Source organism: Cydia amplana, chromosome 4 (assembly GCF_948474715.1).
Source record: "Cydia amplana chromosome 4, ilCydAmpl1.1, whole genome shotgun sequence".
NCBI classification, from domain to species: domain Eukaryota; kingdom Metazoa; phylum Arthropoda; class Insecta; order Lepidoptera; family Tortricidae; genus Cydia; species Cydia amplana.
In genome coordinates this window covers 12,211,115-12,224,370 of record NC_086072.1, presented here as the reverse complement: position 1 = coordinate 12,224,370, position 13,256 = coordinate 12,211,115, and the positions used below count along the sequence as shown (strand labels likewise).

Here is a 13,256-nt window from a genome sequence, read left to right as displayed (position 1 = left end):
GGCAAGTAGATGTATTCTGTGAACCGCATTAAGATTTTCACACAAAAATAGACAAAAAACAATAAAATTTTGGGGTTCCCCATACTTCGAACTGAAACTCAAAAATTTTTTTTTCATCAAACCCATACGTGTGGGGGGTATCTATGGATAGGTCTTCAAAAATGATATTGAGGTTCCTAATATCATTTTTTTCTAAACTGAATAGTTTGCGCGAGAGACACTTCCAAAGTGGTAAAATGTGTGTCCCCCCCCTGTAACTTCTAAAATAAGAGAATGATAAAACTAAAAAAAATATATGATGTACATTACCATGTAAACTTCCACCGAAAATTGGTTTGAACGAGATCTAGTAAGTAGTTTTTTTTTATACGTCATAAATCGCCTAAATACGGAACCCTTCATGGGCGAGTCCGACTCGCACTTGGCCGCTTTTTTTTGTAGTGTCACTGTCATGAGCGAGCCGGTTTGGAAAACTCTTATTTGTTCAAAAGTACATAGTTTCAAGTTGGTCCCATTTTTATAAAATTCAGTCCGATGATGGAATACATGAGGAATTGAGCTCGATCTTGAAGTCGGTGCCAACTTGCCAAGCCAAATGGTTACTATATCTAGCAGTCAATAATGCCCCCAAACAACGAATGGACAGCTTTCTTTCTTACTTATCGAACCGCACCAGTGGTCAGTGGTTGGCATTCGGTTCGACAGTGTGTTGATACTTTTGAGATTTGGCGTGGCACCAAATTCAAACATACTCGTAGCGTATCTAAAAGGGATACGTAATATTTTATTTTATCCTTTTTGTTCACGTGCATTGAATATGTAGGTAGGTACTGTGCCACTTATTGGCTTTACACTTTTGGAAGCCGGTTTCTATTTTTATTAAAAAAGTTAATTTTATTAATTAGAAGAATAATAAATGTCAATCTTTTAGGGTTCCGTACCAATAACGTAGAGAAGGAACCCTTATGGTGAGACTCTGTCCGTCCGTCTGTCTGTCACATCGCTAAATATCTCGAGAACTACGCATATCGATTTGAATAGTCATGAACAACGCTAACCCAGACAAATTGAGTATTTTTTATTTATTTAATAAATGAAAAACGCCCCGTATGAATAGGGGGCAAAATTTCGAAGTCTATGTTACTACGTCACGTGGGGTATCGTTTGAAAGAGCTCAAATTGTACATTTCAAAACAATTTTCGCAAGACGATACGCGAAATATCATACAGCTTCATTTACAAATTCTTGTGCGTAGTTTTCTTATCATGTAAGTCTAGATTTTGATGTGTAGATTATTATAAGTATACATACAAGTCATCGTACGTATCTAGATTTATGTTTATTTTGTAATCGATGTGAAAACAGTAGGGATGAGATTTTTAAAAGTTTCTTCTCATGAATTAGCAGGAAAATAAGACAAAGCCAAACAATAATTTGTGTAGCTTTCAAAATCTTTATCTCTAGTATTATTAGCTTTACATAGGTTCGTATAAATTTTGAAAACAACTCAAATTATTTTTTGTGTTTTTTAAAGGTACCTACTTTTTCCAGGCTAAATCTGATTTAGTCGATCTTCACTTCCCATGAAAGTGCCACTGCAAAATAGGTTATAATCTGTCCCGACGTAGTAACAGACGTACGTCGTGTCTTCATAACTCGGTCATGTCTTGTTTTGATACAGATCGCCTATTTTCACGCTTTTAAGCAGTGTCAGTGGTGTATTCGAATAAATACTAACTAGTAAAACTAACCATTTGTGCCCTATAGGCAGCGCAATGGGAAGCAGGTACGGCGTTAGGCTCGCTTCGGGGGCTGACGTCACAAGTCCGGGCAGCGCGCGCTCGCGGCGGCGCGGACGCCCCGCGGCGGCGTGCGCTCGCGTCGACGCTGCGCGCGCTGGTGGAGCGCACGCACGACTTCACGGATTCCGCCTACACGTCGCACAACCACCGGCAGCGGATACTGGCGCTCGCCGAGCGGATAGCGTACGAGCTGGAGAGGCTAGTCGCCGTTGCCGTCTCAATGGTGAATCTTTGATGATGCGTTTAGAATTTCAAAGATTAATCAAACGACGCAGTTTTTTTGTGTGCATGCCGTCCAATAAATACACTCCGAAACTACGTCTTTCACATGTTAGATTTTAATTTCACTGAGGCGGAAAAGAGCAGGACGTAAATATGAAAGACAATATTAAAATGACAATTCACATTTTAACGTACTCTTGACCGGTGCATTGTAACAGGAGGAGCAAGGCGCGACGGGCAGCGGCGCGGCGCTAGAGAGCGCGAGCGTAGGCGCAGCTAGCGCGGCGGCCGAGCTCGAGCGAGCGCTCGTGGAGGCGGCGCGGGACCAGGCGCGCGACCTGGGCCCGCTCGCCGACGACGCGAAGAGGCTAGCCTCCGACCTTGCACATATAGGTAAGTAGGTTATGCAGGTATGAGAAGCAAGAACGCGATGTCGGAGCTCCAGAATACGCTGGTGAAGACAGAACAGGGCTAGGCGAGTGGGCTTTGGCTGATTGGCAACGTGAGGACTGTGAGGAGCCTTCGAACTTACACACAGGTGTATCACACTGGAACATAGATTTCGGCAGACTTTACGTTCCTCTAATGAATGGACTCATAAATAAGCACATAGCATACTTTCTTAGGATAATACTATGATTGCACGACAGTACGTACAAGCTGTGCTGAAGATATGAACGGCCAAGCTACTCGTTTTACCCGGATACGTACGTTTATATCAACAAAAAGAAAACAATTGTTTTAGGCAATCATCAATTAAAACTTAAAAGACTAAAAGAAACTCACAATAAAATGGACTCTACCCGTATGAATTTAGTTGCAACGCCAACAAAGCATCCGTTTTATTCGCACACACCATTTATTTATGCATGCAATGTTAGCAAATACAAAAGAGTATTTTTTAAGGTCAGTTAGAAATTTCGAAACAACCAGTTCGTATTTGCTCTTGCGCTTCGGAAAGCATTCAATCAGCAAATCAAATAAAAGAGAAGTCGGACAGGATAAAACTGTTCGACCATACGTTGCGCTTTTGCCGAGAGCGTTGCAAACACTAGCTGGAAATGGACAAGCTGCTAGATATCACTTGAATCGCATACAGGGTGCCGGCGATATTTTTCGCACCGATGAAACTCCTACAAAGCGTTCCTATTAAGCCTAAGGGATCTCGGGATCTCGTTCCATTGGTTTCCCCGAGAACCCGAGTCGAATGCAAGGGCTTGCATAACAATCAAAGTACACGAGCAGCACAAAAGTACGTCGGCGTTGATATCTGTTGACCTTCTTTCTTTCTGAATTTGTTTGATTTTCTCCGAACAGAATGTAAACCCCTGTCAGATTATTATTTTATATAAAACAAAAAGTTAAATGAATAATACTCAGTTTGTTACTTGTCCGCTTAACCGGATATCGTATTTAGGTGAGGGCGGGGAGGGTCGATCCCTAGGGGACACTTGGTAAACTTCATTTTTAATCAAACCAAACGAGATACATTTTTTTGCACTGGTAACACTCATTCATTCGTTCCTAACTTCACGTTATGTCATGGCACTGTATCGGAAAAGTCAGTAGTTCAAAAATGGCGGACGGTGAAAGATTTTCTGCGTACTATATTAAATTTTCGGTAAGCTTTAACTGGATTTATTTTATAATATGAGATGGAAATGATGTTAGTGAGTGTGCTTATTTTATTTGTTGTTTATTGAAGTGATGATTAACTTGGATTACATTGATATACGCGAACACACGTTTCGAGTACGGCACGTTTTATAATTTTACTATGTATGGGGAGACTGTGTCTTTTTCTTCAGGGGAGATATGATTCCGGGATCATGTCACCCCCAAAGCGATCATGTATACATTGTAATAAATTTACTTACAAAATGATTCATAGAGCTATCATAAATATTTTCTTTTCTTTAGTAAATCATGCCGCAAAAGTATGACCAGAGAAACACTGATTTAAACTTTCAAGGTTTTTGACTCATTATTGTTTATTAAAACGGGATTTAATGGCGTATAATTCAGTTTTTAATTATACAACCGACTCCGAACTCCGAAAACGGAATTATCCCCGTGGCCTTTGAAAAGACTAACTAAAGTTGACATCAACATTTTACGAACTACCCGCACTTGGTCTTGTTTATCAAGTTAAACGTTTTACACACAGGGGATGTTACTCGGTCGACAAACAACACTTATAACAATATTTGGTTTTCAACCGGCGATATTTGTTTTTATGGATGAAATGCTATTTCAATGGCTTTCCGACCTCATGTACTATAGAACCGACGGTCCATAGAAAGGATTTTAGGATTATGCAGCTCAAACACCGTCCTCGAAACGTGAGTAGTAAATTTCTAAACTTATTTATTATAGTAAACAATAACGACCAGAGATGGGTAAAAAATTTAAAATTGCTGTAGGTATCTGACGCTAAAAATACCTTCATAATAACTTTAAAGAATTTAGCTTGTTACAAGACATGTTATGTTAATAACTTAGATTTTTGTTTTTTTTTTTACCTTTTTTTGGTTCAAAAATGGATTCCCTATTTTATGTTTGTTTTATGGATAATACGATTACATTGTTTTTTTAAAGTATAAGATTATGGATTAATATGTGTTTGATATCTTCATATATTAATTTTCTGTAGATAAAGTGAATAAATTAATGTAGATACTACCCTCGAAATATGACATTGCCGCTTAAAATATTTTTACCAAGTGTCCCCAAATCTGGAAGACTTGATCCCTTCGGCTTAGACATCTGATTACCGGAAATACAACTTCAAAGCATGGAAGGTGCAATATATATATGTTTCCTGTGTATTTTACAAATTATAGATGCATTGCTAATAGCGATCCGAGTTATATAATCAATGAGAATCTGGTATGGGGAGACATGGTAAAAATCTGTTTACCATGTGTCCCAAGAACCAGGGTCACTTGATCCCCCTAGGATCAAGGCTCCCGACCAGGGGTAAACAAGTCTCCCTTACATAGGGGACACATGGTAAAAGTCAACAGTATGGGTTTTCATTAAATAATGGTCTAATTTATTGCACAAATATGTTCTAATTCAAACTATTAATGAAGAGATAAATTCTGAATCGTATGGTCTATAAAGTTTTTCAATACTACAAATAGTTAAGAAAATGTATGCTAAAAACAAAAGGGGTGATCAACCCTCCCCAGTTTCCCCTATACGATGAAAATATTGAAAATGTGATATACTTTAGGTGTCTTAGGTGCCTAAAATAAAGAACAACGTGCTGAGATAACGAAAGATTGAGGCAAATGGAAGAGAAAAACAAGTTGTGCCTACCCAACATAAGGTGGATATAGGGACAGGAAGAAGAAGGTTGGAACTAAAATTATATTATTTTTTCCAGCTAGTTCCTGTGGTGAGAGAGAATCAGAGAGACTGCACAATATAGCCAGCCGGCTCCACGAACAATTAGATCACATAATAGAGGTGGTTTTCTTATATTACAATTGAATTATATATCAATTAGTTCTTCAAAAGATAATGTTGATGCCGCGTGTTTCAGGTATGCAAATTACTTAGGCACATAGCAATGTCGGAGACGTTGCAAGTGAGTGCGAAGTTTGCGGAGATTAATCTGAGGATATACGGGCCACAAGTAGTCACGGCTGCGCGGACACTGGCCGCACACCCAGGTAAGACGCGTCAAGGTCCAGCCAAAAACAAATCCCATTCGAGGCGCATGCCTGAACGTACTTATCTAAAGTAGACAGGTCAACAATTGTCCCTATAGAATTTCAAATGTATTGGGTGCGATTTTAGCTTTCCACCGCCGTGTGAAAAATATATGAGGCATTTTAGAAGTTGTTCTTTTTATGAGATCGCGATCTACCTAAATGTATAGGCACATATGTAGTTTTTATTAAAATTACCGCAAATTATACTAGGAACTATTCATATTATATCTGACAACCCAGGCAGCGCAGCGGCGCGGGAGAACCTCGACGTGTTCGTGGACATGTGGGCGTGGTTGCTAGCGGACGCGGCGCGGCTGGCGCGCGAGTTACTCGACCTGACGGGCGAGAGGCAAGACAAGCAGCAGTATAGCAGTTTGCCTAGGCCAGGGGTAATCAACATAATACAACAACTATATTTTTGGATACTTTGGCAGTTGATTATAACACGGCGCGGTAAGCGAGCGAGTTACTCGTACTAGCTCGACTAGACTGCACGGTCGATCAGTAAGATAAGCAGGAGTGCAACAGCTAACTGACGCCAGGGGTATCAAAAATAAAACATAAGTTTACTTTCTTCCCGTACAGAGGGCTGCAAAAAAAGATGTGCGGCTGGCGATATTGGGCCTTACGGGCAATTAGCCATCAGACGAACAGCAGTATCCCTAATAGTTTGCCCAAATGAACACTACACATAAATTAAAGCTTGCATTGTTCTTCTCTTCTGTACTACCAACTTAGTTAGCCAAATTTTAGTTATTTCTAATTTGTATTTATTACCTTTCTTATCAGAACTTTTTTTGCAGTTTGTTAACAAATGAAAACCTTCAAATACTTTTTAGAACTGATGAATACATATTAGAATTAGATTCTGACTAACAAATTGGAACTACCCGAACTACAAACTTTGAAGTTTAAAATGTAATTTCATTATATACTTAGTTCGCGTTCTGAGTTTGCGCATGTGCGACAATAGATCACACATGTCGCTAGGCGACGCGCCTAGAAATACGCTTCTTACCTAGAATCGAAAATTAGCCGACATTTGAATGTTTGAAACATAACTAAACTTGACTCGAATTTTAAAATAAAACAATTGCAGAAACATGGGACGACGAGTAAACCGTTAAAAGCAGTTAAATTAGATTCTGAAGAACAAGCGAAAATCGCCAAGTCAGGATTGGAGATGAAAATGATGTCGTCGGAGATGGACGCGGAGACTGAGAAGTGGCAGGGGGCTGCTGCCGACGAGAACAACGATATTGTGAAGAGGTACCTATACCATTCGCTATTTTAATTAAAGAACTGACTAAATGACGGCGCTCATTGAGACTCGCTCGGTCGAGCATTTTAAAGCTGTAATACCTACCTGCATACGTATATATTTTAAATTTTGTTTCATATTTCTTTGTTCATCTGCCCAAGAGGCCAATTCAAACTTACATTTTAACATAAACTTTGAATCGGCCTCCGAACTTTTGAGATATCAAAATGTAGGTACGTTTAAATTGATCACACGGAGGTGCAGAGCAAAAGTGCTACGCGAAACTTTCAGTACAAAGCGGGAAATACCTGCTACAAGCAACATTTCGAAGAATTTAATATTACCCACTCACCGCGGTAGGTATTCGGAAAACATGATCCGTTCTAAGGAAGAGAACGATACGATACGTACTAGATACCTGGTAGTTTAGATTTCAACTAGATATCTTTTGCAGCTCAATTCGGGCACAATGTCACTTTTACGTTAAATTATCGTATTAAGATCGTTTCAAAATCTTTTTGAGATCTAAAAATACATAACGAGACGTTTTAGATATATAGTGGAAAACGTTCAAGAGTATCTCCAGAATCGCGGAAATGACAAATTTGACAGGCTAGATCTTAAAAATATCGTTGTCGTATCTTGGTGATGTCTAATAGATATCTAGTTCAAAATCCGAATCGGGCCTCAGTTTGTAGTCGTTTTTCGCTACATGCGGGATTTCGCATGTTATCGGCTACGCTCGTACTCGTAGCTTGTAGCACACGCTAGCACTGAATGTGGTAAAGTCAAGAATGCCAGTCATGACTGGCACCTGTAAATCCATAAGTTTTACGCGCATACTTAATTATAGGTATCTTGTGATTTCAGATACAAATAAATTTCATAATTAATAACCTGCAATTTTGGTTTTACATCGCATTTAATTGCCACTAGCGTTAAAGTAATTAAATTGTATAAATCGGACCGCTGAATAAATTCATGAAATGATGAAAATTACTTATTAGTATTTATGTGATAACTTCTATGATGAAATTGAGTCTGAGTTTACGGGTGGTTAAAATCGAACTTGTCATCGAGGATATTATTGCCATTTAAAATAATCATCTTCATGTTTCAGTTTACAATTTCACAACGAATTTATTTATTTTATTTCAGGGCAAAAAATATGTCTTCCATGGCCTTCGCTATGTATCAGTTTACAAAAGGCGAGGGCCGTTTAAACACTACCCAAGACCTCTTCACGCAAGCGGAGTACTTCGCCGAGGAAGCGAATAGACTGTATAAAATAATACGACAATTTTCATACCAGGTAAAAACTTTATACTGCACCTGCTTTGTCCACGGAACGTTAATATAGTTTATTGCAGAAATAACTTTTCCATTTTGTTACGTTTCAGGTACCAGCAGGTACAACGAAAAAAGAATTGTTAGAACAACTAGATAAAGTCCCCACGTACGTGCAGCAACTACAGTTTACAGTAAAAGAGCCGACAGTAGGCCGCGCAGCCACCTTCAGTAAGGTCGACAACGTCATTCAGGAAACTAAACACCTTATGAACGTCATAAGTAAAGTCGTCACTACATGTTTCGACTGCGCCAACAAGGTGACTGCCTCTTTCTCTCACATATATGACATATTTACAATTTTCGAGCAACACGTCGCACTTTTTGAAACCCTGAATTTTCTAGGCAAAATTAAGACTTTAGTGCATTGGAACGTAATGTTCCTTAGGTACCTTTGCCGTGGGAGTCGAGTGTGGGAGTGGTTAAAAGGCACCAGAGTGTTGCACCTGTTAAGTACTTTAAAGATTCTACTTCATTCGTGACTGTTAGAAATCGGGAACCGGGTGAAACAGTGTGATCTCAGTTTCAAGGTTTATTCTTGGTGACATTTTAAAAGGCAGATCAATACAGTAAACATTTTTATTGATTAAGTTTCAGTGACCGATAGTAACAAGAATAAATCTTTTTAGTTCATTAGATACTAGTTTGATTAGTAATTTATAGTACATTTGAGAGTACATACAACCCCATTATTATTTAATTTTTAACGTATGTTTTATTTTATTTTTTCGTTTCTGTTTTCCAATCGCCATGCACCGGGTGGTTCCCTCCGCATCCAGGGTCTTATACCGCTGGACAAAGCGATTAACAAAACCTCAAGAAGGGGCGATTTGGTCTGTCTCGACTGCACTCTCATACATCCCGTATCCATGTATCTGTGTGTTATTGTTACGTAGTGTACCGAAGCATGTCTGTGTTATCATGCCATACATTTTAGGACTACATTAGAGATGTTTTCTTTGCCATAATTGATATTCGCTAAGAACAAAGTGGACGTACACATTCGTAGAGAATTCGGTGTGGATACGTGTTACTAGTTAGAAGCTACAGTTTATTCAGAAAAAAATAATGATGGTTGGTATCAATAATTGAAAACTTATATGTATAAGTTATATGCTTACCCGACTTGTATCAGTGATATGGGTACTTTCCCTAAACTTATAAAATGTACAATGACTAGACTTACTCGTAGACTTTTGACGGACGATTTTTTTACGTTGTTATACCTTATTTTGTTTCTGTTATTTTATTTTCCTTTTTCAGTATTCCCTGTGTATGCCTGAGAGAGTCCCTATGCATTGGAAACCAAATTTGCGCAAAACATCCACATTTAAGAGTGAAAATAGTGTATTGAATGGTTAAAGTAGGTACACTGTGTGCGAACTGTGAAACCAATTGAATAACCCGTAACACCTTCAATTGATACTTAACCTTTTAAAAATCCTGATATATAACTACGTAATTCAAACCAACGTTGTCTTTTTTTCGAGGTTTAGTGTAGACTTGTTTGAATTGGTGGTGTAACTTATATAGCTAATTTTGGATGTTGTTGGTGTGTGCTGTTTGCAATGATAATACAATGTTTAACTAGAATAGTATGTGTGGTATTAATGGTATTTCCGTTTATAAAGTGAATTTTTACATCTGCTAGAATATGGTATTAAATAAATTGTACTTTTGCTACAGTGAGTTGCTCTGATGTGAAATCGAGTTTCGAGAAAAACTGACTGATTTGATAAAAAAATTTGCTTTGCATAAACAGTTATTTTCGCGTGCATGATGTTTGTATCATCTCGGTGCGACCTCGCCACGAAGGCGACGTACACGCCGAACTCTCACTTGGACTCACTATAGTAATTCCTATACTCATAGTGAAATATCAAAGCACACCGCATGCCGAAAAGGAGCGACTAGCTCGGGACCATACCTAATGGTCACCTCATCCAGCATAAATAACGCTTCTTTTGACTATTTATACCGCAAAACCTAAAAAATAAAATACATAGGTATAATATGCCCAAAATGGCCTCGAACTATGGAGAACATTTTCAGCATGCGACGTGCCATTCTGAATTTGAACACAAATCGGTATATGAATAGCGAATCCAAGTGTGAGTTGCACGCCTATCCCGACGCGTATTAACTGTGTGCATGTAATGTGCAGTACAAACTGGACTTCACGGGGCTGACGGCGGGCGAGAGCGTGCGCGGCGGGCGCGGCGCGGCGCGCGACGAGGACCCGACGGGCGGCGGCGGCGGCGACGCCAAGCCGGGGGGCAGCTCGGGCGACACGGCCATGTGACAGTACGGCATGGGCCGGCGCGGCAAGGGCGACGCGCGCCGGACCAGGGTCAGCTTCCTCTTGTTTTAAAGACTGCGTCTCTAAAACGAACGTCGCCTACGGTCGGCTGGATCGCTCTCTTGCGGTTACATCGCTCTCGTGAAATATGAGGGTAGATTTTGATGTCGGTGATAATTACTAACGAGTTTTTCCGCTTAGATATCTCCCTCGAAATTTTACATTCGTAATGTTCGTATTCATAGTAGTTTTTCGCTAGATACTATCTCTAATACTCTATTGTAGTATTTTCTGATATCTTTGAAATTTAAAGAATACTTAGATAATGTTCTGTATTTTATGAAACGCTCTAACCGGATCTTTGAAGATCCAGACGAGTGGTGGTAGACTCTACCAGGTAGAGACAGTCGAGCTGAGTATTAGTCGTACAACGAAGTATAAACGAAGCGATGCGTCCGCAATATTGTTTGTATCCTGGAAGATCACATGGATCAGCGTCTACTATCGATGTAGCCTTGTAGCGCTGTTTGCATGTGATTTTACACTCCGACTCTGAAGGCTGTCAACCGTTTAACAGTATGTTGACGATACGAACCGATATCGCGACTGTTCGATGGTTGGCAGCTACACTTAATGTAAGATGGACAGTACGATAAATTTAAAGTATTTACTGAAGTAAGTTTTGGCTAATCACTTGCGACACACAAGCGCGCCCTCTCGCGGACTTGAGATCTATTCTCTTCTAGATAAACTAGGTAGTTAGTACATAGCAACAAGTAGGTAGCGAGCGCGCTGTCGCGACGCATTTGGCTGTGCAAAAATAATAATCTACTAAGTATTGTGTTCTACAGCAATTTCTAACTGTATTCGTAGACTAGGGATCAGGCATTAAAGATATCGACATTACCTGCAGTTGTTACAATCGTTACGAATTTTATCTTTATTACTATTTTGTGATCGGTAAGAAAAGAGTGAAATCGTACAATAAATACTTGTTAACTACACACTCATAAATAATGTTACACTACCTAGTTAAATAAAATACGTATGTATACAATAACACAGAATAATAAGTACAAAGTATTTCCTATTTATTTATGTTTCCCTTTTCTTAAGCTTGTCTAAGTATGTACCTACCTACCTACCTTTCTTATAACCTTTTATCTACCTAATACTTGCATTTTAATCTATGGTCATTTTCCTGTATGTATTACCTCACACCCCGGATTGTTTCTCTTACGCTATTTGTCTTTCCTACTTGCACCCTTCTGCACCTTCCGTGGTCCTGTTGCACACTTTGTTTATGCACGTTTGGCTTCCTTCATTACTTTGGCATCAGATCAGACGCTCTTCCAAACATCACGTCAATGAATATTTACATCTTCAGAACGACACAGCGTCACACGACACTCCTTTTGATGTTTACGCATTACTAGCAGTTTCTCTTTCAACGAGTCCGTGTACATACGTAGGTATATTAGTTCGATTGATGGCTTCGATTCTGCGTCGTCCGGATGGCGACTTTTGCATGATTGTGAAGCGGATCAAATAGATGTGTGTTGCATGTGTGTACGTGATTATTGTATTGAATGTCGTACTTCATCTTTCCGACGGGGGATGTTAAGTAATAAGATAAGGGAACTTGACTCTGGTTGCTGAGAAGCAGCACCTACGTCGCCGAAACGCATGGTGTTATATAGACCTTGTCTGCGCAGGTGGCAGCACACGCTGCATGCTAAGGCACAGAATACACGTTGACTCATCTTTGCGCGACTTGCGCGTTGATAAACCAATTTGCTTGGTGACTTCGCGCGTACGAGCTGGTAATGTGATGAGCTCGCGTGATTTACCTGCACCGTCGTAACGAGCATTACGAACACGATTCCTGCTGCTCCGTGTGTTCTGCGCTTAAGCTAACACCATATCGCCGGCATGTCGCCACAGACCATATCCGCATTGTCGCTAATTAATAATCAATCGTTACGGCAATAATCAACATATCAATTTAATTAGATTTATCGATTGTTACCGAAAAACGACGGGGTCGTTATTTAGTATTTAGGTATTTTTGGGGGCTAAGATTACAATAATAGTTGGTATACCAAAGCGTCAGAGACGATTCATTTGATAAGTAATTTAAAGTAATTTCCTGTAGTAGGTGCTGGCTATGCTTACATAAACGTGTATATATTTTTGAAGAGCCATTGTTAATAGTGCACGATCGGCCTATGTTTCGAAGCGTTTAGTTTAGGATAGGCATTAATGTGATTGTCTCGCCATATCACGTTTCGAGTGTTACCAACTGTCAATTATTATGGTGGGAGTAGTGTACATGCTTTCTGACAGCTCTCGCCTCTCTGTGCTCTCACCTGTTCACGGTCTATATAACACTTCGCATGTTTCATACACCTACTTTTAGCATTTACTCTTTAATTCTACGTGAATGATGTCGGCTTTCTATAATTTGTAATTATATTGTAGGTACCTATTATATTATTGTTATATACTGTAACTTTAACGACTACTCTTAAATCTTATTGCCTTCAAAATAATTTTACCGTTATGTATTTACTAGACTCCTGTTAAGATACATAAAGCTCTG

General features: G+C 39.4%; 1 protein-coding gene across 11 annotated transcripts in view; it reads left to right on the top strand.

The window, feature by feature from the left end:
- LOC134647226 (alpha-catulin) overlaps positions 1 to 12,469 on the top strand; it is a 113,428-nt gene extending 100,959 nt beyond the window's left edge. For 3 of the 11 annotated variants that reach the window (XM_063501465.1, XM_063501466.1, XM_063501464.1), the window contains 8 exons: positions 1,769 to 2,026; positions 2,244 to 2,418; positions 5,417 to 5,499; positions 5,576 to 5,705; positions 5,988 to 6,136; positions 6,847 to 7,016; positions 8,167 to 8,320; positions 8,409 to 8,967. In XM_063501465.1, coding sequence (XP_063357535.1) covers positions 1,769 to 2,026; positions 2,244 to 2,418; positions 5,417 to 5,499; positions 5,576 to 5,705; positions 5,988 to 6,136; positions 6,847 to 7,016; positions 8,167 to 8,320; positions 8,409 to 8,837 — 1,548 coding nt within the window. In that variant the 3' untranslated portion in view covers positions 8,838 to 8,967. Of the gene's footprint in view, positions 1 to 1,768; positions 2,027 to 2,243; positions 2,419 to 5,416; positions 5,500 to 5,575; positions 5,706 to 5,987; positions 6,137 to 6,846; positions 7,017 to 8,166; positions 8,321 to 8,408; positions 8,968 to 9,134; positions 9,450 to 9,618; positions 10,039 to 10,519 lie in introns of those variants that run through there. The other 8 variants (XM_063501475.1, XM_063501469.1, XM_063501474.1 and 5 more) reach the window with 6 other exon arrangements.
- The last annotated feature ends 787 nt before the right edge of the window (positions 12,470 to 13,256 follow it).